General features: G+C 43.0%; 1 protein-coding gene across 12 annotated transcripts in view; it reads right to left on the bottom strand.

The window, feature by feature from the left end:
• PTPRT (protein tyrosine phosphatase receptor type T) overlaps nucleotides 1–27077 on the bottom strand; it is a 1135643-nt gene that overhangs the window by 64110 nt on the left and 1044456 nt on the right. For 8 of the 12 annotated variants that reach the window (XM_054467370.1, XM_054467374.2, XM_054467372.1 and 5 more), the window contains one exon: nucleotides 16423–16613. In XM_054467370.1, the coding sequence (XP_054323345.1) occupies nucleotides 16423–16613 (191 nt within the window). The remainder of the gene's footprint in view (nucleotides 1–16422; nucleotides 16614–27077) is intronic. The other 4 variants (XM_054467368.1, XM_063659593.1, XM_054467371.1 and 1 more) reach the window with 1 other exon arrangement.

The raw sequence follows: 27077 nt of genomic DNA on the forward strand, positions 1-27077 counted from the left end.
TCCTGAAACATGCCCTTTCATTGCTTCTGAGACTGAATTTGTAACACCTTCAGTCTACACAGCTCTCTGTCAGCAGTGCAGGAGGAGAACCCACCATTCATTTTAATACACCAGCCTTGCCGTTGCCCATCCTTACTTTGCCTTACTTTGCCTATTCCTTACTAGGTCCATCCTAAGCAAGGAGGAACCTGAACCAGGTTGATCAGAAATTCAGTCCCTCAATAAGCCCTGTTTTATTGGCAGGTTCTTAACAGGCCAGTGCTCATGCACGGTTCCACCTTTCTTGCATCTGGTCTCTCAAGTGTTAAGTCAACCTGGGTCTTTTCCTAGAGTTGGAGTTGGAATGCTTTTTCTGTAATGGGCAAACTAGAAAGAAGTTTGGGCTTTGTTAGTTGTGTAGTCTCTGTTGCAACAACTCATACTCAACTCTACTGTTGTAGAGTGAAAACAGTCACAGATAAAAAGCAAACAAATGGTCATGGCTATGTTCCAATACATCTTTATTTACAAAAATAGGTGTTGCGGCCGGACGCAGTGGCTCACGCCTGTAATCCCAGCACTTTGGGATGCCAAGGTGGGTGGATCAAGAGGTCAGGAGTTCAAGACCAGCCTGGCCAACATGGTGAAACCCCATCTGTACTAAAAATACAAAAATTAGCTGGGCATGGTGACACAGGCCTGTACTCTCAGCTACTCAGGAAGCTGAGGCAGAAGAATCGCTTGAACCCAGGAGGTGGAGGTTGCAGTGAGCCGAGATCACGCCACTGTACTCCAGCCTCGGTGACAGTGAGACTTTGTCTCATAGATAGATAGATAGATAGATAGATAGATAGATACATAGATAGATAGATAGATACATAGATAGATAGATGGATGTTGGGCTGGATTTAGCCTATGGCTATAGCTTGCTGACCTTTATTCTAGAAGCATGACTATGATCCTCATCTATGCAGTGGCTGAGTGGGTGGAATTAGTGCTCATTCTGCTACCTAGCAACTTCAGATTCATTAGAGGGCACAGGAAGGAGTTCCTTGCCTGGGCTTCTCAGGCTGAGCCATGTTCAACAACTTAGCCTTTCTTAGGTTTTAGATTGGGGTAATAAAGTGCCTTCCTAGCTATTAATGGGTCATAATTTTGTTCTTTCTGTGTCCAACGCCCTTAGGCAAACATCCTGGAAGAGAAGCAAAACAGGTGCTAGGTTTTGGGCACCAATCTCTGACCTAAATCTGGCTATGGCAAAAATGTTATAAGGATAGGTAAGTGCTCATTTTACAAATGTGGGGCTCATCTCTCACTTTTCTCCTCTTGTTCTTTCTCCTTCTTCTCCTTTTCCTATTTCTCTTCTTGCTCCTCATTCTACCAAACCTTGCATCCATCTTGCCACCAGTTTAGGCCATCTCTAGGTGGAAGATGCTTCTAGCTACTGCAGGTAACTCTTAGAACTCAGATTCCAGCCCTAGCCTCCTCCTCTATCCCAGCCAGGTAACTCCACCTCCTCCAGGTAACTTGCCAGGTCTGTTCTCTGTATGTGAAGGGAGGTTGCTGCTCTCAGTGGTAGCACTGGATTTCTGGATGTCGAAGCTGATCTATTGAGGGTGGATTTTGTACCTGAAACCCTCTGCGATAAAAGCCAATTGTTCAACCAAACATGTCCCCCTGAAAGTGGGGTGAAGCCAAAAGCAGGATCGCATGACTGTTTTCATACTAATTTTTTGAAAAAATAATTGTGTTGAGTACTTGCCATGTGCCAGGGTTTGGGCTACCATTAGCTTAAGTTCTCTTTATGACTGCACATTAGAATCACCTGGGCAGGCTTTACAAGTCCCAAAGCCAAGGTCCTTCTCAAGACCAATGAAGTCAGACTCTCTGGGGTGGGACATAGGCGTTGGTAGTGTTTAAAACTCCCCAGCTGATGCTACTATGCAGCCATAATTTTTGCAAATAGTGACTTTAAAATATTTTCCCATGAGTCTCCTCATTGGTTTCTTTTGTTTTGGGTTTGTCCCCTCCAATCCATTCTCCACTGTAATCAGAAAGATCTTTCTAAAATGTGAATAGGACCCAGTGATTCCTCTTGCCATTGCCTTCGGGATAAATTTCAAACTCTTTAGTGCTACATCCTTAATGACTTCACCCCAAATGCCCCTGCAGCATCACTTCTTGCTCTTATATCTATATTACCAGTTATAAGGTGTTTAGAATTTATAAGACTTTTCACATGCTGTTCCCTTTGCCTGAAATTCCCTTCCACCTGAGTCCGTCTGACAAACTCCTACATATCCTTCAAAACCCGGCGTAAGTATCTTCTTTGTGGAATCTTCTCTGTTCACTCTCCCTCACCCCACTGCATCCCCAGGTAAAGCCAGTTACTTCTATTATTAGATGGACTTCTTTGCATCTAATAATTTAACTCTGTTTCTCAACTTGGCCATAGGCTTCTTCAAGGAAAGGGTAGCATCTTTGTCACGACTGTATCTCCAGAACCCGATGCTGGCTCTATACTTCAGATGTGCTTGAAAGACCTATTTAGGATGAATGAATGAGTGAAATAATTAGTGAATGAGGTGCCTTCTGTGCTTTCAGAGGGCAAATATCCTGGGATCTTAGAGGTGTCAGTGACCTTGAAAATTGCCTAGTGGTATTCCCATCCACAATGGCCTTCCAAGCAGCTGATAAGCAGATCCATAGCATCTATCACTTGGATACCCTCCATGACAGATAGCTCATCACTTCTCCAACTTTTGGCCTCACTTTTGGACAGACTCACCAGAGTTTTTTCTTTACTCAACCTCACTGTACTTTGCCCATGCCATCTCATGGGGCCCCACAGAATAAATGTGTGCCCTTTCTCTGTCCTGTGACATCCTGCAGAGATTTCATGAAAGTCTCTTCCGTTCACTCCCAGAATCCTTGAATGGCAGTTTGGGGTCCTCTCACCATCAACAAACACCATGCCTTCCAGGAGACACCCCAGCATGCACCTATCCCTCGACAATTCTAAACCGAACAAAACCGTTTTGATAAGTAAGTGGCACTTCGTAGGAAACCACGCAGGCCCTGTCATGGTCCTGGGAGCCTCTGTCTCCCTTAGTGGTGGCTGAAGGGGACCGAGTGGGCCTGGGGGCTGTGACGATGTTGATAAAAGCAGACGAGGGATGCCTAATAGAGCCTCTGGGAGGGAGTGGTAATGACCCCGTAATTGGCAGACTTTGATCACACATCCATTTCCCTTTTTAGGGAGCTACAATCTAATAAGGGATAATCTCTTGAAGGAAAAAAAAAATATGAGGGGGGAAAGTATGAAAGAGAGACTCATTTCCATCTTCAAAGTGAGCAAGCCGAGGGCATTATTTTTCCATTAGTGGCTAGTTACAGTAGATTGACCAGGGAATGGTGGCAGTCATTAGGTGCTAATCACATTCTTTTGAAACCAAAATTGCCATCTCATTATATTCATCCATTATCAATCTCCGCTTTCCTTTTCTCATTCTCTTCTCCTGAGAGTGCTGGGCCCTATTTTTACATTCCTCTCTGAGCGTGGAAATGTTTCCTACTCTTCAACAGTGTTGCTTTTCCAAGGCAGTCATTTTTTTTTTTTTTTTTTTTTTTAGTTCAAAAGATGTATTTGGGGATGTCCTTATCCCTGGAGAGCTGCGCCGTGGTATTTATAGAATCCTCAAAAGTCAGATTTGGAAGGATCTTTTGAGAAAATTATTGACTCATTTTATAGATCAGCAAAGTGAGGTCCCGAGACAGACAGGAAATGACTTGCCCAAGAATATACATTGAGTCTGTCCCCACTCCCTCCCTCGCTCACTTCCTTCCTTCCCCAGCGACCATCTGGATGCCAGGTGCTGGGATAGACAGGGACCTGGGCAAGGGACTAGATAGGCTGGTGTGGACAGAACTCTGAAAAGGGGAGATCTGAGAGGGAGAAAAGCAGCCCCTGAATTCTGGGAGCTGACCCGGCACTCACAGGTGGGCCTTGGTGCTCTCCTGCTGAACATGGACAATTGCATGGAAGACCAACCACAGGCAAGGCCGCTCTGAGGCCACGATGGAACAAGACAAAAGCAAGTTGTATCTGGATGCAGACAAAGATATGAACATTGTCCAAGCCAAAAAAATGACCAAACACCCCCCATTCTGGTTAATATGAGCGACCTGATTCTTTGCCAATTACAGCTCTAGCCTCTATCTGATCTTCCCTTCTTATAGGTAAGATGTATTAAGATATCCAATCATACCACTTCCCAGTGTATCCAACCTAAAACAAAGCCTCACTTCCTTAGGGCCTCTTTCAAATCAGCAAACACAGCCACATTCTGAGTCCTTCCTAACATCCTCTTCCTGAAATGTTCCACAGGAATGCACACTTCCAGGTATGCATTCACTTCATTGCAGCAAGTGATAAACCCAACTTGTTCACCTCCAGGAGGTGTGTCCCTGCTGATCTCTGGCCAATACATTTCAGCTAAAAACTAAATGATAAGCAGATGCCAGCTTTGGCAAGAGCTGGGGAAAAGAATGTTCCATTCAGAGGGAACAGCAAGTGTGGAGGCCCTGGGATGGAATGAGCTTTTTGTGTTCTAGAGCCTCTAGAAAGGGAGGCTCTCCAGAGCAGAGAGAGTAAGAGGAGGATGACAGATAATGTGGATTTGGCTTGGGGTTGGGGCAGGGTGTTCAATCAAGGTCTTGTGGACCAAGGGCAAGAACGTGAGTTTTATTATAATTCAATGGGAATGTCTTGGATTTTTTTTTTTTTTTTTGAGATGATGGAATTTCCCTCTTGTTGCCCAGGCTGGAGTGCAATGGCATGATCTCGGCTCGCCGCAACCTCTGCCTCCTGGGTTCAAGTGATTCTCCTGCCTCAGCCTCCTGAGTAGCTGGGATTACGGTCCTGTGCCACCACACCCGGCTAATTTTTGTATTTTTAATAGAGACGGGGTTTCTCCATGTTGGTCAAGCTGGTCTCGAACTCCTGACCTCAGGTAATCCACCCGCCTCAGCCTCCCAAAGTGTTGGGATTACAGGCGTGAGCCACCGCGCCTGACCCAGAAACTTTTTGAGAGGGGGAGGCTGAGCCAGTGCCAGCATCATGATAAATGGCAGACAGTGCTTGTCAGTGGAACCTTCTTTATCCTTGATGATTGGCTTTATAGATTTTAGAATAAAATTATCATCTGGTACCTGCCCCAGACTAACTCTCCCTGTGAGTGCAACCCACCCTCCTATCCACAGAGCTGAGCCCGTGGGAGGCTCAGACCACATGACCACAAGTCACAGACTTCTTGTGTTCCGCTGTGCTGACTCAGTCCATAGGACTATGAAACCTACCTCAATGTCCCACTTAGTACGTTAATTTTCTGCTAGAACTGAGAATGATCCCTGATGCCTGTGTGGCTGATTTTTTCTTCTACCTGGCTCTACTGAGCCAAACCAACAGAAGCTTGCCATCCTTCTTTAGACACTCTTCTTTGCACCTAAGCCTTTCTGAGTTATGCCTAAAACAGTAAGATGTCAAAACACAAAGCTTCCTAGAGCAGCTCACTCCCAATTCAAGGCTAAGGGCATGCCAGCCCATTTCATTTACCCATTTACCTCCTTATCCTCAGCAGATTCTGTCATTTGCAATGCCCCCCTTCACTCTCCTTTGCTTGACTATATCCCTGGAGATAATTGGATATGTTATGCCCTAGGGTGCAGCAAAACCAGGCCCAGGGATCGCTGATGAGGCAGTTCCTGGCCAATGCTCCAGGGCACAGCTGAGGGCTTGCCGCCTCCATGTTCAGTCCAGCCTGCCAGGATTTCCCCACACCCCTGCCCAGCACTGTACTCTCCTGGTGCAGGGAAGACTCTGGAGAGTCTTCAGCAAGGAGGCACCATTTTACCTGGGTCTTTCCTTCATTCGTCTTGTCAAGAAATACACTTGCACATTAACTGTGTATACGAGTCAGGGAAAAGGCAGAGCTTTGCCAAAGGCAGACAGACTAAAATGTTTGAATATTTTTACTGCAAATAAGTTCACCACTTCGAGTGTCAATAAACGTTTCTGAAAAGAGTCAATAATACATCCTGAAGGTTATGGGTGGGGAAGGATTTAACTATACAGAAGTAACACAAGGTAACTTTTTGGTTGATGAAATTCTCATGTGTCCTCATTGTGTTGGTGTTTATACGACTCTATTTATTAAAACTCATAAAACTGTACACTCTCCCAAAACTAATTTTATAGTATGTAAATTTTAAAAAATGGAAAATAACACACCCCACGGAATTTTGTGATGATTAGTGACTACCTGAGACAATACCCATAGCACCTGACACAATGTCTGGTACACAGTAGGTGCCCAGAATCTTCCATCTTCCATATCCTCTTTCCCAGGGATATAATATTGAGCCTTTTTGGTCCACTTGTAGAAATCATTCTCTTGCCATCTTCAGTCAAAAACATCAAGGATTTTTTTTTTTTTAATTTTACTTTAAGTAAGTTCTGGGATACATGTGCAGAATGTGCAGGTTTGTTACATAGGTATACATGTGCCATGGTGGTTTGCTACACCTATCAATCAACCTATCATCTAGGTTTTAAGCCCCGCATACATTAGGTATTTGCCCTAATGCTCTCCCTTCCTTTGTCCCCACCCCCACCCCCCGACAGGCCCCGGGTGTCATATTCCCATGTCCATGTGTTCTCATTGTTCAGCTCCCACTTATGAGAACATGTGGTGTTCGGTTTTCTGTTCTTGTGTTAGTTTGCTGAGAATGATGGTTTCCAGCTTCATCCATGTCCCTGCAAAGGACATGAACTCATTCTTTTCTACGGCTGCATAGTATTCCATGGTATATATGTGCCACATTTCCTTTATCCAGTCTATCATTGATGGGCATTTGGGTTGGTTCCAAGTCTTTGCTATTGTAAATAGTGCTGCAGTAAACATATGTATGTATATGTCTTTATAGTAGAATTATTTATAATGCTTTGGGTATATACCCAGTAATGGGATTGCTGGGTCAAATGGTATTTCTCGTTCTAGATCCTTCAGGAATCGCCACACTGTCTTTCACAATGGTAGAAACATCCAGTTTCTTTTTTCTTACAAGGGCAAAGATGGGAACTCTCTGAAACATCTATTCTGGTTTGTCTCAGACCAAAGGGATTCCCAGGATGTAGGACTTTCAGTTTTAAAACTGGGACTGTTTTGGGAAAATTGGGATAAGCTGGTCCCTCTAGGTATAGGTAAAATAGCATTTAGGGAATGGGAACGTTTCATAATCTGTTGGGAGCCTAAGGTCTGGTCTCTATTGCGGTCCACGGGTTCAGTTAACACATTTACTGATGTCGATGGTCAGCTTGTGGGTGACAAGGGAATCACAGCTCTGCAGGTTGTGCACAATCCAAGAGCATTGCATTTATGGAAGCACGATGCATACGGCAGAAATTTTAGGGTTTCCATATTTATTATGAACATTTTCTGGAAGGTGACAGTCAAATATCTTGAGACAGGTGCACCTTTTGCTATTTCACTCTAAGGTGCTGTAGGAGTTAGTGGTGGCCTTGGCAGAGGCCAAGCTTTCAACAAATTCCATCTTCTGTGCTGAAAAGCATAAGACTTAGGGATTATAAATGTGGACAGAGAAGGCAGGAGAGGATGACTAATGATGTCTACTCAGAGTGGCATCAGGAGAGCAAATATTATTGCATACCATGTCACTAAATAGACAGTAATTTATGAGTTCTGCTGGTGAAGCTAAGTAGAAAATCAGATTGCAGCAAGATGGGAGTATTTGTCTGTGACAGGAGCTTTGATCAAGGCAGAGAAGTTGAGTGCATGTCTGCATGTAGACTCACAAAACACTCTTTAAAAGGCCCAATTAAAGCTACGAGTTCTCCTTTAGATGACAAATTCCCTGCCTTCAAGAAGTCTATAGCTTAATGGGAAATCTCACGTGAGGGTACCTCTATTCCTCCCAGCTGTGAGTCTACAATCTTGGGGATCCCCATAACTCACTTCAGGCTACAGACTTCCAGCTGTCTACACGCGTCTCCATGGTCATGCATGAGCTTCCGGGTGGCTGACTCCAGACCAGCAACTCTCCTCTAAACTTGCAGCCAGCTATGGTGAAGAGGCAGACTGCCAGGGGCCATGATCATAACCTTAGTAACTCTTTTCAAGAAAACTGTGCAACGGGTGTAAGATTCCTATTAAATCTCCCCAACTAGTTTCATTTCTCCTTTTATAGGCAGGCATCTTTGTTTCTCCTAAAAAAATTGGCTACAGCATTTTAATCGTTTCATTTTTTGCTTCCAAGCTTTGCACATGTAGTTCCCTCTTGTACACAACCTTCTCCTCTACCCATCTTCTTCTACTTTTCTCTAACTCAGAGTCTTATCTTTTCTGAAACTTCTGATAGCTTTTGGCAACAAGAAGTGACAAAAAACAAGTGTGTCTCCAAAGCATTTGAATTAAAGTTCTGTTACATCATTACATGGTGTGGCAAGACCATGAGCTTTCTTTAAAGTAGCATCTTTATTTTCTTTATTTAGCTTTCTACCTCCAGTGCCCAGTGTTAGGTGCACAATACTCAATCAGTGTTTCTGGCCAGATTAGTGTTCATAAAATAGAAGCATATACTATCAGCCTTTAGAATTTCATGCTAAGCCTGTAGTCAAACATTTCACAGATGAAAATGAGACCCAGAGAGGGAAGAGTCTTGCCCAAGACCACCCAGAGTCTCAGGAGCAGATTGAGAACCAGGTTTTGACTCTTGGTCAAAGGATTTTTCTATAGTACCACCTGAAAATTGCTCACTTGGTTGGGGGAGATCCTGTATTAAATACACAAAAAACCCACCATGTGCTCTGTTAGAAACAATATTGTAAGTAGAACAATAAAAATAGGCTAAAAGGGAAAGACTGAGTCTCTTCCCTTTTCCCTTAATGGGGAATCTCACACGAGGGTACCTCTATTCCTCCCAGCTGTAAGCCTACAATCTTGGGGATCCCCATAACTCACTTCAGGCTACAGACTTCCAGCTGCCTACACGTGTCTCCATGGTCATGCATGAGCTTCTGGGTGGCTGACTCTAGGCCAGCAACTCTTCTGTACACTTGCAGCCAGCTACAGTGAAGAGGCAGACTGCCAGGGGCCATGATCATAACCTTGGTAACTCTTCCAAGATCCTAGATCCCTCCAAGATCCTTGGTAACTCTTCCATGATCATAACCTTGGTAATAGTCTCTTCCATGTGAGCTCTTTCCTGCTGGAAAACTCCCAAGTTTGAAACCACATGGGTCACTGATGGCTTTTGGCCACTCCCTGTAATGGCCTATTGTCTTTTTTCAATTTGGAGGTGGGGTGGAGTGGAGTGAAACAAGCAGGTGGAGCCCAGGTATTCCTGTTTTGGTCATTATGAGTTCCCAGAGTTGAAGAACCCCATGGATTTCCCATTCATGATTTGGGCATGGGCCAGTAATTCCTCATGCCCCTCCCTAGAACCATGCTCATCTGCAAACTGAGGAGCTGAACCAGAACCTTTCTGGAGTTGCCTGTGGTGGGATATTCTGTCACTCTGTTACCAACTGAGGAGAGCAAACCTTGTGGGAGAAGCAGAGGTGTCCTTGGACACTGCTCAGGGGGCTCTGAGCAGAGAAGGGAGCACCTGGGGTGACTTGAAATTTCCATCTCTATAGTTATACCCCATTCAAAAGCTGCCTGCCTGCCATCACCCCATCACCCACAGATAACTAAGAACAAGATGGCAACACAGGCCTTCCCCACAAAAGCCATACATATGGCGTGTCCGTCCTGAGCTGGAAAATGAACAAATGTTTGCTCTTCATTAGGCTGCATCATATTCCTCACAGCTGTTCCTTGTTGCTTTAAATAGTCTTAATGGAGCTGTAATAACCAGTACCTTCTGGTTGCCCTACTGGGCTGGTTCCATTCATTATGACGACAGTCTGTCTGGACTGAACTGGGATGAACGTGCTTCTTCCTTCTCTCCATCAAAAAGTCACCTCTTCCGATTCTCCCTTATCTTCCCTAAACCTGCTGCTCTTCTGACTACCATGGCAGGGGTTACATGGGACACAGACAACTCAGCTCTCCAGCCCACATCTCTTATATTTTGCTGTGATGCTTAGGGTTTTGCTGTGTAACAGGGGAAGGTGGGAGAACTGGAGCTGGGGGGAAGCAGGCTGGGGAGGAGGCAGGATGCTGTGGTTCAGAATCACATGCTCTTGACTTTAATAGGAAGGGTATATGGTTCAGAATCACATGCCCTTTCATTAGCAGGAGTAGACCTGAGGGTTGGCAGAGCATGCCAGGGGATGGGTCTGTGGGGACATGCCGGGGACTCCATGGGTTTTCTTAGTGGCTCTCAGCTTTAAAAGTATATTCCCATCAACCGGAGGGCTTAGAAAACACTTAAGTATATATCCCATCCCCAGTGATTCTGAAATGTGGCTGTACACTGAAGTATACATCCCACCCCCAGTGAAACTGATCTGAAATGTGGCCTGAGCATTGGTGTTTTTTAAAACTTCCCCAGGTAATTCTAATGCGCAACCCAAATTGAAGGCCTCTGACTGAGGCTCAGATTTATCTGGCAGGTGAAGTTAATTTGCCTTGGGCCTCCTTGAGCTCCTAGGAGTCCAAGGTCCTTGACCAATTGCGGTTTTTAGAACTTGAGACATAACCATGGAAGTGGTAGCCCTGGATAGTGAGGTCCCACGCGACCATCAGTGGGAGGGAGGCCCAGCTGGCTCGGCTGATTGGTTCTTATTTAGACTCCCAGAATATCAGTGACAGAAGGGTTATTTGGATCACTTTGACAAACCCCTTTGCTCCCACTGCATAAATGTGGTAATGGAGGCCCAGAGGAGAGTGACTTGCCTAAGGTCACCTGAATACTTAATGAAGGTTATAGGACTTGATTCTAGGCTTTTTGACTCTCAATTCAAGACAGTTCATATATTATTTCAAATAATTGAACTTAAAATATATATTGAGAGACTCAAGTTTTCATGCCAATGAGAACAAGCTGATTTTATGGCTCTACATGCAGAGAAAGTGCGTAGGCTTGTCTGGGCTCTGGGCCCAGTCTCCTGGTTTGGGCAGCCCCATATTTTCCTTGAATTACTGTTCCAGCCGCCTACCTGCCTCTGTTGTCCCTGCTCTGATCTCTACAAGATCTAAAATGCAAATCTACTTTAAAAAGTCCTGCTCTCTTCGATGGCTCCAGTGGCTTCTTGATTACAATCCAAACTCATTAGCGTAACAAATACTCATCTTTTTCTTCATCCTGGCCCCTATTGACAAATTCAGCCCCATCTCCCTCCATGCTTCCTCCCAAACCGTTTCTGGTTCCCCTCACTCAACCTGCAGTGCCCACTCCTGTGCCATAGCTTATGCTAGCCGCTCTGCCTGGAATGCCCTTCCCTTCTTTAATTTGGTTCTTCCTACTTCTCAAGCTTTGGTTTAGGCTTTATGTCTTCCAGAAAGCCACTGGCTACTTACCTTTAGACTGGGTTAATGCATCCCACCCCCAAGGATTCTCATAGCTCTGAATATACCTCTATGGTGGCATTTTTTGTCTCTAAGAATAGGCTCTACGTTCCCTAGCAGGCAAGGGCTGTATTTCAGTTCCCAGAGCCTAGTACAGTGTCTGTCCCCTGGAAAATGCTCCCATATCTTAAAGTTGAAATTCTGAAAGGCCTGGTCCTAGGTCCTTGTCTCTGTCTATACTCACTTGCTTGGTGACCTCACCCAGTCTTGTGGCTTTAATTATCTATAGGCCAATAACTCTCAAAGGTTTCTCTCCAGCCCAGGCTTCTTTATCAAATTCCAGCTTCATAGATCCAACTACCTTCTTGCCACATGGAGACACTAATATGTCTAATGGACATTGCAAACTCAATTTAACATGAAACTGCTGATTGTTCCAGCTCTGCTTTACTTGAGCATCCCCATTTCCATTAGAGGCAGCTCCATCCTACCAGTGGCACAAACAACAGCCTTGGAGTTACCCTTAATTCCTTTTGTAACATATACCATGTTAGGAAATGCTGTTGGCTCCATCTTTTAAATATATTCAGAATCCAACCATGTCTCACCACCTCCTCTGCCATGCCCTGAGTCATCATTGTCTCTCACCTGGGTTACTGCAATGTCCTCTTAACTTGCTTTCACCCTTGCCTTCCTAAGTTCCATTCTCAACACAGTAGCTACAAGGAAGTAAGGTCAGATCATTAGCACTTGTCGTCTCAAAGCTCTGCAGTGGCTTTCCATTTCAGTCAGAGTAAAAGCCAAAGTCCTTATAATGGCTTGTAATGCATAGCATGGTCAGGTCCCTCTTTATTTCTCCAGTCGAATCTCCTATTACTCTTATCCCTTGCTCACTCTGCCTCTGCCACCCTGGCCTCTTTGCAACTGCTTGTACATGCCAGATATATTACTCTCTGGATCTGGAACTCTCTTCCTCCAGATATCTTCCACCATGTCTATATTCAAGTTTCATCTTCTAATTAAGGACTACCCTTTTATCCTTTTTACTATTGGAACCTCCTCTACTTCATGTCCCTGGAGCAAATCTCCCTTCCTTGCTCTATTCTTTCTTTTTCCATGGTACTTGTGGCAGACTGTATTATTATCCAAAGATTTTCTTTTTCTTTTTCTTTTTTTTTTGGAGATGGAGTCTCACTCTGTCCCACAGGCTGGAGTATAGTGGCACGATGTCAGCTCACTGCAACCTGTGCCTCCTGGGTTCAAGTGATTCTCCTGCCTCAGCCTCCAGAGTACCTAGGGTTACAGGCACCCACCATGACGCCTGGCTAATTTTTGTATTTGTAGTAGAGAAGGGGTTTTACCATGTCGGCAAGGCTGGTCTTGAACTCCTGACCTCAGGTGATCCACCTGCCTCAGCCTCCGAAAGTGCTGGGATTTTTTTTCCCCCAATATTTCTTGCTCTGCATGCTCCTCTAGAATCTGGCAACTGCCCCTCCTCCTCATCAAGGGATAGAGTCAAATTCCCCTCTCCTAGAAAGTGGGGAGTTTTTACCTGCTTACAACCAATAGTACGTGGTAGGAATCATGCAGTGTGATACCCAAGTTTGGGTCACAAAGGTGATGCACTTTTCACCTTGTTATCTGGGGAGCTCACCTATGGACCTCTGAGCCACCATGGAAATATTGTCCAACTATCCCAAGGCTACTATGCTGTGAAGAAGCCCAGGCCACTGAAGAGGCCATGTGTAGGTCTTCCAATGGACAATCCCAGTTGAAAGCCTGCATCAGTCACTAGACATGTGAGTGAAGACATGTTCAGATGATTCCAGCCCCTAGCCTTGGAGACTTCCTAGCCAAGGCTCTGGATACTGTGTAGAAGAAACAGGTTGTCCCTGTTGTACCCTGCACAGATTCCACAGAATCAATGAATGCAAGAGATTGGTTGTTTCATGTTGTTAAAATTTGGAGTGGTTTGTAACATAGCAAACAGTATTTCTCACTGTCTAACACACTGCATTATATAATTTGCTTATTTTTTTAAGCTTACGTTTATTTCCTATTTCCCTTCCTAGAATACAAGCTTCAGGAGGGAAAGAATCTTTGTTTCATTCACTGTTGTATCCTAAATACCTAGAATCGTCCTTGGCAATAATAAATAGTAAATATTTACTGAGCAAATTTTAAGTGATCGTTCAACTGAATTGAATTTTGTCTTCTGATGCAGCTTGCTATGGCTGAGATGTCCCTTAGATGTCAACTTGTCAAACCCACTCATTTGTATGAAAAAACTGAACAGAGCAGAGAAGTGACAGGCAATAAACAGCAGAGAGCAGGTTGGTATGAGAGTAGCATTGGAGGCTCAGGAGTCTTTTATCTGCAACAGGACACTGATTCTCCTAGCAGATCTGTGACTCCTATGCTCAGGAGGATTACCGAGATATCACAGGAGCCTTGATGATCAAAGCAATATCCAGCTGTATTCTGGGCTGGACATTGTGGGCTAGCACATTGTGAAATGACTTTTATCAGGCAATATTTTCCAATTAACCCTCAGTTAATCAGAAAATAATGTTAACTAGAAGCTAAGCTTTACAGCTTGCTGATTAATATAATTTGGACTAATTGAGGCCAAGGCTAGCCTAGTTAGATTTCTGGTTGAGATTCAAATGGTGAAATAACATGTATTGTTTGTTTTCTCATTATAAAAGCTAGAGATCACCATTTCCATGCTAGAAAGTTTGGAAAACACAAAAGGGTACAAAGAAGAAAGTTTGAAAAGCAACTCACCACACAGGGATGAATGCTTTAAAAGAAATATTAATCTAGAATGAAATGCATGAAAGTAGTCAAATACACTTGTAATTCTGTCTTCAAATTTCAGATTGCAAGTTCTTACATATGTGTTTCTCAGCATTTGGCTACTTGTCCCTTTTTTTTTTTTTGGTGAGCCACATATCTCCCTTAATGATATTTGAAATTTTTAATCAAATTGTTATGACTAATGTTGAATATACCATTTTCAAACAACATAATCTTCCTGACATTTGCTCAACAAACAGGTCTGCATACACACACAGAAAGCATGCTAACATGCACCCTATGTCCCAGAGACTGGGACCATTCAACCCCCCAGGAAATGAGATCCAGGGATGGGTAGTGATGAGATCATCTTCTTCAACTCTAATTCGAATATCCTTTCAAGATTTGTAGATGAGAATATGAAAAGTGCTATTTTACTTAGACTATTTTTGAAATGAAGTGCTAGCTCTCCCAAGCTGGTAATTACTTACATCCATTGACATAAACATTTTTGTTCTTATAAATATGTCAAACATGCCCCTTGTCACCATGTTTTACACTCTCATAAAGTTTTAGGACGAGATAGATCCTGAGAGATCACCTTATCCAAATCCTTCATTCGACTAATAAAGAATTTTAAAACTCAGATAGCAAAATTCTAAAATCAAACAGCTTACTACATTGGAATCCAGCTGTCTGGACCCCCAGTTTAGCACAATTTCATGACCTCATACGACTTCAGAAATATTGCTTTGTAAGCTCTTTCTCAGAATATAGTCTGAGGGATAAACTTAGTCTGCAATATTAAGAATTCCAAATGTGTGGAGTCTGAGCCAATGAGTTTTCTACTGCACACAGCAAAACTGAATCAAGCATATCTGGGGCACACGCTGCATGTGAAGAAAAAAAAAAAGAACAAACAACAAAAAAAACACAAATACATATAACTCAGAGCATGGTACACAGAAGATACTCAAAAGATATTTTAGGAAAGAAGGAGGGAAGGGAGAGACAGGAAAGGAAAAGTGAAGAAAGAAATTCTTGTTTTCAAAGCTGGCTGCAGCTGGAGTCTAACTGCAAGCAGGAGAGTTGCAGAATTATTCTTGGAGAGTGAGTTGCTCTTTGGTTCAGAAAAACGTCTTAATGCATTTTCCTTTTATTTTATTTTGCTTTTTGTTTGTAAAACATGAGGCCTAATGGGCAGGATTTGAAACAAAAAGAGTGAGATAAAGAAAGCTAAATTGTTCTGCAAAATACAAGAACGTGGTGCCCTTTGTCTGGATGCTGAGGGGTGGGGGTGGAGGAAGTTTTGAAGACACTAAAGAAGACTTTGAGGAGAAATTAGATAGAGACCTGTCAGGAGACCAGAACCTTAAAAGTCCTTACCAGCAATGTAGATGGTTAAGGACCTTATAAGAAGAACAGCGTTGTATTGAGCTGCTGCCTGTCTTTTGCTGCAGTCCTTCTCTATTATTCCCCAAACCTCAGTAACAAACACTGCCTGCAAATCCTTTGTGTTAGAGATGCTTTGGGGAGGTGGGAAAGGGATGCCCAATGCAGGGTGAAGAGAAGGTGCAGAAAGAGGGAACTGTGGTCACTGGAGATGAAGCATTGCCTTCGGGGGATAGGAGTGAGGACCAGAATACCACAGAAGCTTGAGTATGAGACAAGAGGTGACCAAGAGCAAGCAGGCATGCTGGAAATCATTGGCAGGGGAGATGTGCTAGCTTTTCTACAGCATGTGGGATGGGAGCTTAAGCCATTCTGGCATATTGAATGGAGGTGAGACTCCAATGTGTAGAAACTTTGGAGATAATGAAACTTTGGATAATGAAAGGGGAAGGGGAGAGAAACAAGAGTGAAAAGGATGTCTTAGAATTATTTAGCATGGTGCTTCTCAAATTTAATGTGTATACAAATCACCTAGTTTCTGGTTAAAATGCAAGTTCTGATTCAGTAGGGAGGGATGGGGCCTGAGATGTTGCATTTCCTACATGCTCCCAGGTGATACTGAGGCTGCTGGCCAGGGAGCCATACTTTTTGTAGCAAGGCTTTAGTGCCCAAATAAGCCTCTGAAACTATCAGGAAGATTCCCCACAGGCTGGTCTCTTACCTCGTATTCCTCCTTGAACCCGTAGCCCTGGCCTCTCTTCATCTGCGTGATGTGCTGCAGCAAGTCAGCCACCCGGATGGCGGGCTGGAACTGGTCCCGGGGGTAGCTCATCTCCACAGGGTCACAGGTGCGGTAGGGATGAGTCTGGATCGTGAGGGTGGGCTGGGAAAGCTCCCCGCGGCTGCCATCTGCTTCGAAAAGAAGGAGACAGAACAGATCATCACCTATAGAAGCTTTGCCCTTTGTCCTCCCTGTCTCCCCCAGCTTGGCCTGAGGAGGGCAGAGGGAACCAACTTGGGACTTGGGACTCAACTGATCAGGAAACCACAAAAGGATTGGAGATACACTCCTTCCCTGGCCTGACTGTGCTGGTAGATCTAAGTATCAAACCCACAAACAAACCAATGACCACAACACATTTCAAGGGCACAGACTGATAAAGCTCCAGGTTGGTCATCATCCCGGTCTGTCTCAGTCCTTCCTTTAGCCTTGGTGGGGCAGAACCACTGAGAAGCTGGGCAGGCTATTTATTGGGAGCCCCCTCCTGTTTAGGAAGCAGAGAGGCTAGAAATAGTGCCTGATGCCTATCTGCAGGGGAGGGGAGCCTCAGGTGGCCTCAGGTACTCGAATATTGGAGTCACATGTATGCTTCTGGTCTATTGCCTGCATGGCTGTGACCTGGCTTCTCTACTATTTTTTTTTTTCCTTTGAGTTTTACCCTGGGAAGAATTGGGGCTAGTCTTGGACTGCCAGAAGCTAGCAGGGACCCTGACCCTCCCAGCTTCTCTCTCTAGTTATGAGCTCTGCCACAGTGACCACCTTCTTGCTATTGTATAGTTTCCCCATCACTTAATACTATTAATCCAGTGGCATCACTGAACCCACTTTGCAGATAGGGAAGCCTGGGCCTCTTCCTTCAGTGCTGCCAGCTACTTTCCCCAGGCCTGGATGCTATGCCTCATTGCCTTCATAAAATCTCTCCCTGATGTAAGATCTATATGCTCTCTTGATAAAAACCTTTCCATCCAATGAGTTGCTTTAACTGCCTTCTGTCAGTTAGGTCACCCTGAAAACTGATGCCTGGTCAGATTGGGTTTGAATTCTTCTGTTCCTCTTGGACCACTAGAACCAATTTCTTGCTTACCACCTCCCCGCCAGGCATACATTCTTGATCTCTCAGGGCCAGTTTACCTTTCCCAGAACCATCTAGGCTTGGTCTTCCCAACCTCCTTCCAAAGACATGGACAGTCTATGCCCCAGACCATCTTGTTTGTGGCATGCAAGAGATGAGAACTGCCAGCTGCAGCAGTTAATGTGTCTCCCCCAGATGTTTTCAGACCCTGCAAAACACCTATGCAGATACCCACTCGGCCTCTGCCATACTTATTCCCTGGGAGGTTTAGCATATATTCCAGATTTTCTGCAACTTGTCTTTTCAAAATCCATGTGCCCTTCAGCTTATTTGCCTGTCATGTTGGAATAATCCATCAGACATGGATCCTGTGTGTGAATGCACACTCTACTTCTCGGCAGCAGCATCGGAAAGCCTGTTCCTGGCAAGGAAAGATAATGGAAGGGAACACCTGACCTTCGTGCTTTCTAGGTGACCAACTTGTCCCAGTTTGACTGATAATTTTCCAGTTTTAGCATTGAAAGTCCAGCTGTTGGGTAACCTCTCAGTCATGGGAACATGGGAATGGTTGGTTACCCTAATGCTTTCACTTATATCTGTGGTTGGAGTAGGGGATAAATTTTTCACTTTGCAGCCTTCTGCCTGCCTCCACTTACCAAGGAAGGAGAGGCTACTAATCAGGCTGGTCTGACTTTGAGACACTGATTGGGTCATACCTAATTAGTAGGTGGGGTCATTGTAGACAGAGTGTGGTCTCTAAAACTTCCTAATTCAGGGTGGTAGGTAAACATCCACAAAGCAGAGACTGTCCTTTGGGGACCAGCCAAATAACCCCTGGATTGCTTACAAAAAGATTTCTAAGATTTAGATTTATGCACAAGGAAGAAGGGCCTAGGCAAGTTGTTAGCAAAACCTTCCTGACAGCACAGAAAAGAAACACTGCTTACTTTTTCTTCTGCAATTTTAGGTAATAGCTAGTACGTGTTCACTGGCATTGCTTAAATGTACCACTTGGCAAACATGGGGGCTGTTTCCTTTCTCCATCATCCCCTTGGGTTCATGAGTTCGACTTACTGAGAACCCACTCTGTGCCAAGGACTATGGTAGGCAGTGGCAATGCACACAGAAATACTGATTCCACCCTCAAGGCTTGATCGTCTAGCAAGGAAATAGACGAGAAGAATCAACTGAAGAAAAAGGACAGAGCCTGAGAGATGAAGGCACATTTAGTTAAGAACAAGGAGGTTGATAAGGAGTAAAAGCTGTGGGTAGAAATGTCAGGGGGGCAACACTGTAAGAGACAGTGCGAGGCAGATCCAGAGACTGTTAATGTGCAAGACCCTTGAAGCCAGTGTGAACCTGTTGAAGGGTTTTAGGAGGAATCTCCTTCTTTAAAGATTCACACTGTTTCTTGTAGGTGTCTCAGCTGTCATGAATAGCTGTCATCGAAGGCATCCTTCCAGCGAATATCACTCCTGTGATGGTGTGATTGGAAATGGAGAGGAGGGGAGAACTTGTGTTTGATTCATCTAGAGATGGTACAAAGCTATGGCAAGAGCCACAGAGGTATGGATCGTGAATACCTAAAGCTTGGAGTCATGCCATACTCCATGATTTCTAGGAAAGGATGAGCTGAGTCAATGCTAGGAGGCCTGTGAGTATTTCCCACCAAAGCTACCATCACACATGGGGACAGATGTCTTCAGAGACCCACAGTCTCCCAGAGGAACTTGGGGCCTGGGCTGCATGGGAGACCAGTTGCCTGGGAAAGACAGGCTTCCTAGGAATGGGAACTTGGCTTTTTATGTGTGTGAGACATGTCAAATGTTTCCAAAACCAAATAGCTGTCAATATGGATATTTTCCCTAAACACATTGCTAGACAGACTGTAAACTTCGTGTCAGCAAAACCAACACTGGAATGGAAAATAAATGCATTGAAATTTAACAACTTGTATTGCTGTAACATTTGCAATAATGTCAATGCCAGTGCTAATGATGCTATGAAGACTCAGAATCAAGGGATTTTCAAGGTTTATTAATCCAACGGGTTGAACTCCCCTTTCCAAAGTATCTTACCTCACCTATTCCCTTATTAACCTCTGATAATGCAGAAGTGATGTCTTTTATCACACTCCATTTCACCAGACGCACTATACTTAATTTTCCATCATTAGGTTTAATGAAAACCCAATTTCACAACTCACTTCTCTCAGGAACCTACAAGTAATGCTACGTTTTTATCAGGCCCAATTAAAAGACGTTATGATGTTCCTATTCAAGAGGGAGCCTTAAAACTAATGTGCGATTCTGCTGCTAATTCAACAAGGGCACTGGAATTCACATGCTGCTCATAAAATGTAACTCACACCAGCTGGCCCAGGGACAGAGCATTTTTCGTTTTTTCTCCTCACCAGCCCCTTAATTTTCATGCCATTTCAACTTCTGATTTATGGGTCTGGTATGTTTATTTATCATGCAATAATATTTTGGATTTCTTTCACACTTTTTATATAGCTGTTGCCTAACCCTGTGAATTCCCCTGCAGTAACTCTTGTCACTGCGTGCGAGGAGCTTGTGGGATGGGCAGAAGGATTTTGGTGCTGTGTATGAGATTTTGGGTTACTGTCTCATTGATTTCCTCTTTGCCGTCTCCCTGCTCTCTCCTCCTCTTCCTTGGGATCCTAGATTCATCACCGCTGCTGCCCACCCTTATCCCCTGCCCCACTGCTACCAGCCATATAGATCTCCCTCTACCTTTAGTCACATATTTCCAGTCACTTACTGGGAATTGCCACTCCAACTGGTTAAGAAATATTTAATGAGTAGCTATACTGTACAATGCACCATGTTAGATATTGTGTTCATACAGCAGGGAGGTATGTTCAGGGAAAAATAAGCAGGCCACAGCCCTTGAAGGAGGGGAGAAGAAAATATAAGGGGTGTGTGAATAAGTCTAAGATAGGAAGAGATAGGCACCTAAGAGATGGAAGAAGGATGTGCCATGGGGTTTGGCAATCTGGAAACATTCTCCAAGCTTTAGGCATTCATGATCCACCTCTGTGTCTCTTGCCACAGCTGTGTACCATCTATGTGACAGCTGTCCAGTAGAACTTTCCACAACAGTGGAAGCGTTCTACATCTATGCTCTGCAATTTGGTGGCCACTGATCACATGTGGCTACTAAGCATCTGAAATGTGGCTAATGAGACAGAGGAGCTGAATTTTAAATTTTGTTTAATTTTAATTAATTCAAATAGAAATATTTACAGGTGGCTTATGTCTACGGTATTGGGCAGTGCAGATATACAGAAAGAGATAGGGAAAGAAAGAGAGTTCTAGAGTCACACAGTGGGGCAAAGAGGTCTAGAACAGCACTGGCCAGTGGAAATCTATTGCAAGCCATGTATGTAATTTAAGATGGTCTTGTGGTGACATTAAATAAGGTGAAAAAGAACGCATGAAAGTAATTTCAGTAATACATTTTACCTAACCCCATATATCTGAAATACTATTTCAACATATAATTAGAAAAATTATTAATGCTGTATTTTTACATTCTTTATTCACACAAAAGCTCTGAAATCCAATGTGTATTTTACACTTACAGCACATTTCAATTCAGACTGGCCATATTTCCAGGATTCAACAGACACTGGTAAATGGTGGGCTACTGTGTGGGACAATGCAGGTACACACAGACTTATCCAGAGCCAGATCAAGTTTTAAAGAGAGGTAATTTAGAGCTGGAGTAAATGCTAAATAAAAAGACACTGATCCAGTGTAAAACAGCTCTCACCCAGCACTATCCAAAAGAACCTTACACATTGACACCTATGTTCTATATTTGCACTGTTCAATATTGTAGCCACTGGCCATCTGTGGCTATTGAGCACTTTGAAATGTGCCTACTGGTGCTAAGGAAATGAATGTTTAATCTAATTTTGATTTATTTCAATTTAAATCGCCACAGGTGGCCAGTGGCTACTGTACTGAACAATGCAGATCTACACAATTACATCTTTAAAACTTTTCTTCAAATAAACTCTCAACTATTTTTTTTTTTACTTTGCCTCATTATGAATGATAGTGCAACATAAAATCATGAATGTGATGTGCTAATTTTGTTTTAGTGCTCACTAAAATGTTTACATAACTATTTAAGAAGAAGTCTGGGCCGGGCGCGGTGGCTCATGCCTGTAATCCCAGCACTTTTTGGGAGGCCTAGGTGGGCGGATTTTCTGGGTGAGGGGTTCGAGACCAGTCTGGCCAACATGGTGAAACCTCATCTCTACTAAAAGTACAAAAAAATTAGCCGGGTGTGGTGTGCACCTGTAATCCCAGCTACTTGGGAGGCTGAGGCAGGGGAATTGCTTGAACCAGGGAGGCAGAAGTTGCAGTGAGCCAAGTTGGTGCCATTGCACTCCAGCCTGGGGTGACATAGCAAGACTCCATCTTTAAAAAAAAAAAGGGGGGGGGGTCTGTTCACGTTGCATGAGAGGAACTCAATCTGCACGCTGAGAAATGTTGTCTGAGTCCCAGAATCAGATAGAATGGGGTTTGGATCATTCCTTGGCTAAGTGCCAAATCTTTCTGCATCTCAGTTTCTTTATAATACAGAGAAAACACATGTTGTAAGGATTCAAAGAGATAGTGCATGCTGAGTGCTCAGTACAGTGCCTGGTATCCAGGAAGCAGTAAAAAGCAGTATTTGTTTTGAAGAACAGTCAGGGGAAAATGCTTCTAGGATTCATTTACTGTTTCTCATAAAGAGATCAATCCTCCTGTTTGTGGGGAGAGTATGAATTCCTTCTTTCACAGCACTCACACCATATGGAAGGATGGTGTTAGACATTATGTAGGGATGGGGGCTATAAACGTATGCATAATGTCTTATTGGACATAGAGAATCCACACATTAGAGATGGCATCTAGAAAGTCATTTAGGGCTTCTTTTGCCTTTCCTTATCTCCTGTCTACTTTCTTTTATGACACACTCCAAAGCCATCTATTTTACTCCATTCCTGCTGCTATTGGCCTCATTCAGGTCTTCAACGACAGGACTATTCCATCAGTTTCCTAATGGCCCTTCCTGCTTTCACAGTTCCCTTTACACAGCTTTGATCAAGTCATTTTTCTTAGCAAAAGTCTTCATGGAGTCAGGACAAAATTTCTCAACTAGCTAATCAAATTCCTGTAGTTTCTTACCAGTATCAATGTATTTCTTCTATCACTATTCATCGTAGCTCCATGTGCCCTTTAGGGCAGGAGAATATGAAGAGTGATGTGTAAGTTGCTAGAGACTGCTCATTGAGAGGAGAGAGTCTGGGAGAGGAGAGAAGTTTTGAGGTGAGGAGGAGGCTGGGTCACCTGCATGGAGTGGGGATGCAACTGGAACCAACACTGTGGGGGCTGTGGCAACAGCAGGTGTCAGAGTCAAAGCACAGACTCTGAAGATAAAACACTGGATTCAAATGTGAGCTTCACAGATTTCTAGCTATAGGTCACATAAGTTACAGGTGACCCTTGAATAACATGGAGGTTAGGGGAACCAACCCCTGTGGAGTTGAAAATCCATGTATAACTTATGACGCCCCCAAAACTTAACTACTAATAGCCTACTGTTGAGCAGAAGCCTTACTGATAACATAAACAGTAGATTAACACACATGTTGTATGTTACATGTGTTATATATTGTATTCCTACAGTAAAGTAAGCTAGAGAATAGAAAATGTTATTAAGAAAATCATAAAGAAGAGAAAATATATTTACTATTTATTAAGTGGAAGTGGATCATCATACAGTTCTTCATCCTCATTGTCTACACATTGAGTAGACTGAGAAAGAGGAGGAGGAGAAGGGAGAAGAAAGGTTGGTCTTGCTGTCTCAGGAGTGACAGAGGCAGAAGAAAATCCATATATTAAGTAGACCTGTACAGTTCAAACCCATGTTGTTCAAGGGTAATCATACTTTGAGCCTAAGATCTTTATTTGTAATTGCTGGTGGTGATAACAATGATCATGATTGACCATCATCATCTTCTTCTGAGAAGGCTGTTGCAAGGGTTAAATTGATTCCACTGAAAGAAATCTCAAGGTGGAACCTGGCTGGCAGTCAGTGCCTCCCCTCTTCTCCCTCACAAAATACTAAAAAAGCCTCAAGATAGTAAACTTATAACAGCTCTGAAATCTAAGTCTATCCACTAACCTATTGGCAGAATTTGGGAAGAAAACTTGTTTATTATTGCAGCAGCACACATCCCATGTGCAGGAAGATATATATTTCATTTTGTAAAAATTTCTCTAAAATCCCTGGAATTGTACAACATAATCTTTCAATTGATTCAACCACAGGTAGTTTCCCCTCCAACGTTGGAAGTGATTACATTTCCTTGCTGAAGCATACGATGAACAAGTTGGCTTGTGCTTAGAGTTATGTTGTAAGAATAACCTGTTCTCTGTTTCTGAATTCTAGACTTGCACTAGCATAGGTGTATGAGATTTGTGACCCCTGAGGAACAGCAGCTTCACATCCTCTTACTCCATGTAACAACAGATGGATTTACCTTTTCACGTCTTTCTTATGTCTGACCAAACACATAGTAGGGTTGAACTTGTAAAACTAATAGTAATAGAATGCCACTCCACTGTGCCATTTTCTGTGGAGCTGAAACAAACATGATACAATTGACTTTGATAGACTTTGTTACTTGGGATAAAGCAAACCCAATGGCCTGAAGAACAGAAAAGAAATGCTTCCCATTTTCTCATTTTATTTTATTTTATTTTATTTTATTTTTTAATTAATTAATTTATTTATTTTTTCTTTTTTTTTTCTTTTATTATTATTATTATTATTATTATTATTATTATTATACTTTAGGTTTTATGGTACATGTGCGCAATGTGCAGGTAAGTTACATATGTATACATGTGCCATGCTGGTGCGCTGCACCCACCAACTCGTCATCTAGCATTAGGTATATCTCCCAATGCTATCCCTCCCCCCTCCCCCCACCCCACAACAGTCCCCAGAGTGTGATGTTCCCCTTCCTGTGTCCATGTGTTCTCATTGTTCAATTCCCACCTATGAGTGAGAATATGCGGTGTTTGGTTTTTTGTTCTTGCGATAGTTTACTGAGAATGATGATTTCCAATTTCATCCATGTCCCTACAAAGGACGTGAACTCATCATTTTTTATAGCTGCATAGTATTCCATGGTGTATATGTGCCACATTTTCTTAATCCAGTCTATCATTGTTGGACATTTGGGTTGGTTCCAAGTCTTTGCTATTGTGAATAATGCCGCAATAAACATACGTGTGCATGTGTCTTTATAGCAGCATGATTTATAGTCCTTTGGGTATATACCCAGTAATGGGATGGCTGGGTCGAATGGAATTTCTAGTTCTAGATCCCTGAGGAATCGCCACACTGACTTCCACAAGGGTTGAACTAGTTTACAGTCCCACCAACAGTGTAAAAGTGTTCCTATTTCTCCACATCCTCTCCATCACCTGTTGTTTCCTGACTTTTTAATGATTGCCATTCTAACTGGTGTGAGATGGTATCTCATTGTGGTTTTGATTTGCATTTCTCTGATGGCCAGTGATGGTGAGCATTTTTTCATGTGTTTTTTGGCTGCATAAATGTCTTCTTTTGAGAAGTGTCTGTTCATGTCCTTCGCCCACTTTTTGATGGGGTTGTTTGTTTTTTTCTTGTAAATTTGTTGGAGTTCATTGTAGATTCTGGATATTAGCCCTTTGTCAGATGAGTAGGTTGCGAAAATTTTCTCCCATTTTGTAGGTTGCCTGTTCACTCTGATGGTAGTTTCTTTTGCTGTGCAGAAGCTCTTGAGTTTAATTAGATCCCATTTGTCAATTTTGGCTTTTGTTGCCATTGCTTTTGGTGTTTTCGACATGAAGTCCTTGCCCATGCCTATGTCCTGAATGGTAATGCCTAGGTTTTCTTCTAGGGTTTTTATGGTTTTCGGTCTAACATTTAAGTCTTTAATCCATCTTGAATTGATTTTTGTATAAGGTGTAAGGAAGGGATCCAGTTTCAGCTTTCTACATATGGCTAGCCAGTTTTCCCAGCACCATTTATTAAATAGGGAATCCTTTCCCCATTTCTTGTTTTTGTCAGGTTTGTCAAAGATCAGATACTTGTAGATATGTGGCATTATTTCTGACGGCTCTGTTCTGTTCCATTGATCTATATCTCTGTTTTGGTACCAGTACCATGCTGTTTTGGTTACTGTAGCCTTGTAGTATAGTTTGAAGTCAGGTAGTGTGATGCCTCCAGCTTTGTTCTTTTGGCTTAGGATTGACTTGGCGATGCGGGCTCTTTTTTGGTTCCATATGAACTTTAAAGTAGTTTTTTCCAATTCTGTGAAGAAAGTCATTGGTAGCTTGATGGGGATGGCATTGAATCTGTAAATTACCTTGGGAAGGATGGCCATTTTCATGATATTGATTCTTCCTACCCATGAGCATGGAATCTTCTTCCATTTGTTTGTATCCTCTTTTATTTCCTTGAGCAGTGGTTTGTAGTTCTCCTTGAAGAGGTCTTTCACATCCCTTGTAAGTTGGATTCCTAGGTATTTTATTCTCTTTGAAGCAATTGTGAATGGGAGTTCACTCATGATTTGGCTCTCTGTTTGTCTGTTATTGATGTATAAGAATGCTTGTGATTTTTGCACATTGATTTTGTATCCTGAGACTTTGCTGAAGTTGCTTATCAGCTTAAGGAGATTTTGGGCTGAGACAATGGGGTTTTCTAGATATACTATCATGTCATCTGCAAACAGGGACAATTTAACTTCCTCTTTTCCTAATTGAATACCCTTGATTTCCTTCTCCTGCCTAATTGCCCTGGCCAGAACTTCCAACACTATGTTGAATAGAAGTGGTGAGAGAGGGCATCCCTGTCTTGTGCCAGTTTTCAAAGGGAATGCTTCCAGTTTTTGCCCATTCAGTATGATATTGGCTGTGGGTTTGTCATAAATAGCTCTTATTATTTTGAGATACGTCCCATCAATTCCTAATTTATTGAGAGTTTTTAGCATGAAGGGTTGTTGAATTTTGTCAAAGGCCTTTTCTGCATCTATTGAGATAATCATGTGGTTTTTGTCTTTGGTTCTATTTATATGCTGGATTACATTTATTGATTTGCGTATATTGAACCAGCCTTGCATCCCAGGGATGAAGCCCACTTGATCATGGTGGATAAGCTTTTTGATGTGCTGCTGGATTCTGTTTGCCAGTATTTTATTGAGGATTTTTGCATCAATGTTCATCAAGGATATTGGTCTAAAATTCTCTTTTTTTGTTGTGTCTCTGCCAGGCTTTGGTATCAGGATGATGCTGGCCTCATAAAATGAGTTAGGGAGGATTCCCTCTTTTTCTATTGATTGGAATAGTTTCAGAAGGAATGGTCCCAGCTCCTCCTTGTACCTCTGGTAGAATTCGGCTGTGAATCCATCTGGTCCTGGACTTTTTTTGGTTGGTAAGCTATTGATTAT

The sequence above is a fragment of the Pongo pygmaeus genome, chromosome 21 (assembly GCF_028885625.2).
Source record: "Pongo pygmaeus isolate AG05252 chromosome 21, NHGRI_mPonPyg2-v2.0_pri, whole genome shotgun sequence".
NCBI lineage: Eukaryota > Metazoa > Chordata > Mammalia > Primates > Hominidae > Pongo > Pongo pygmaeus.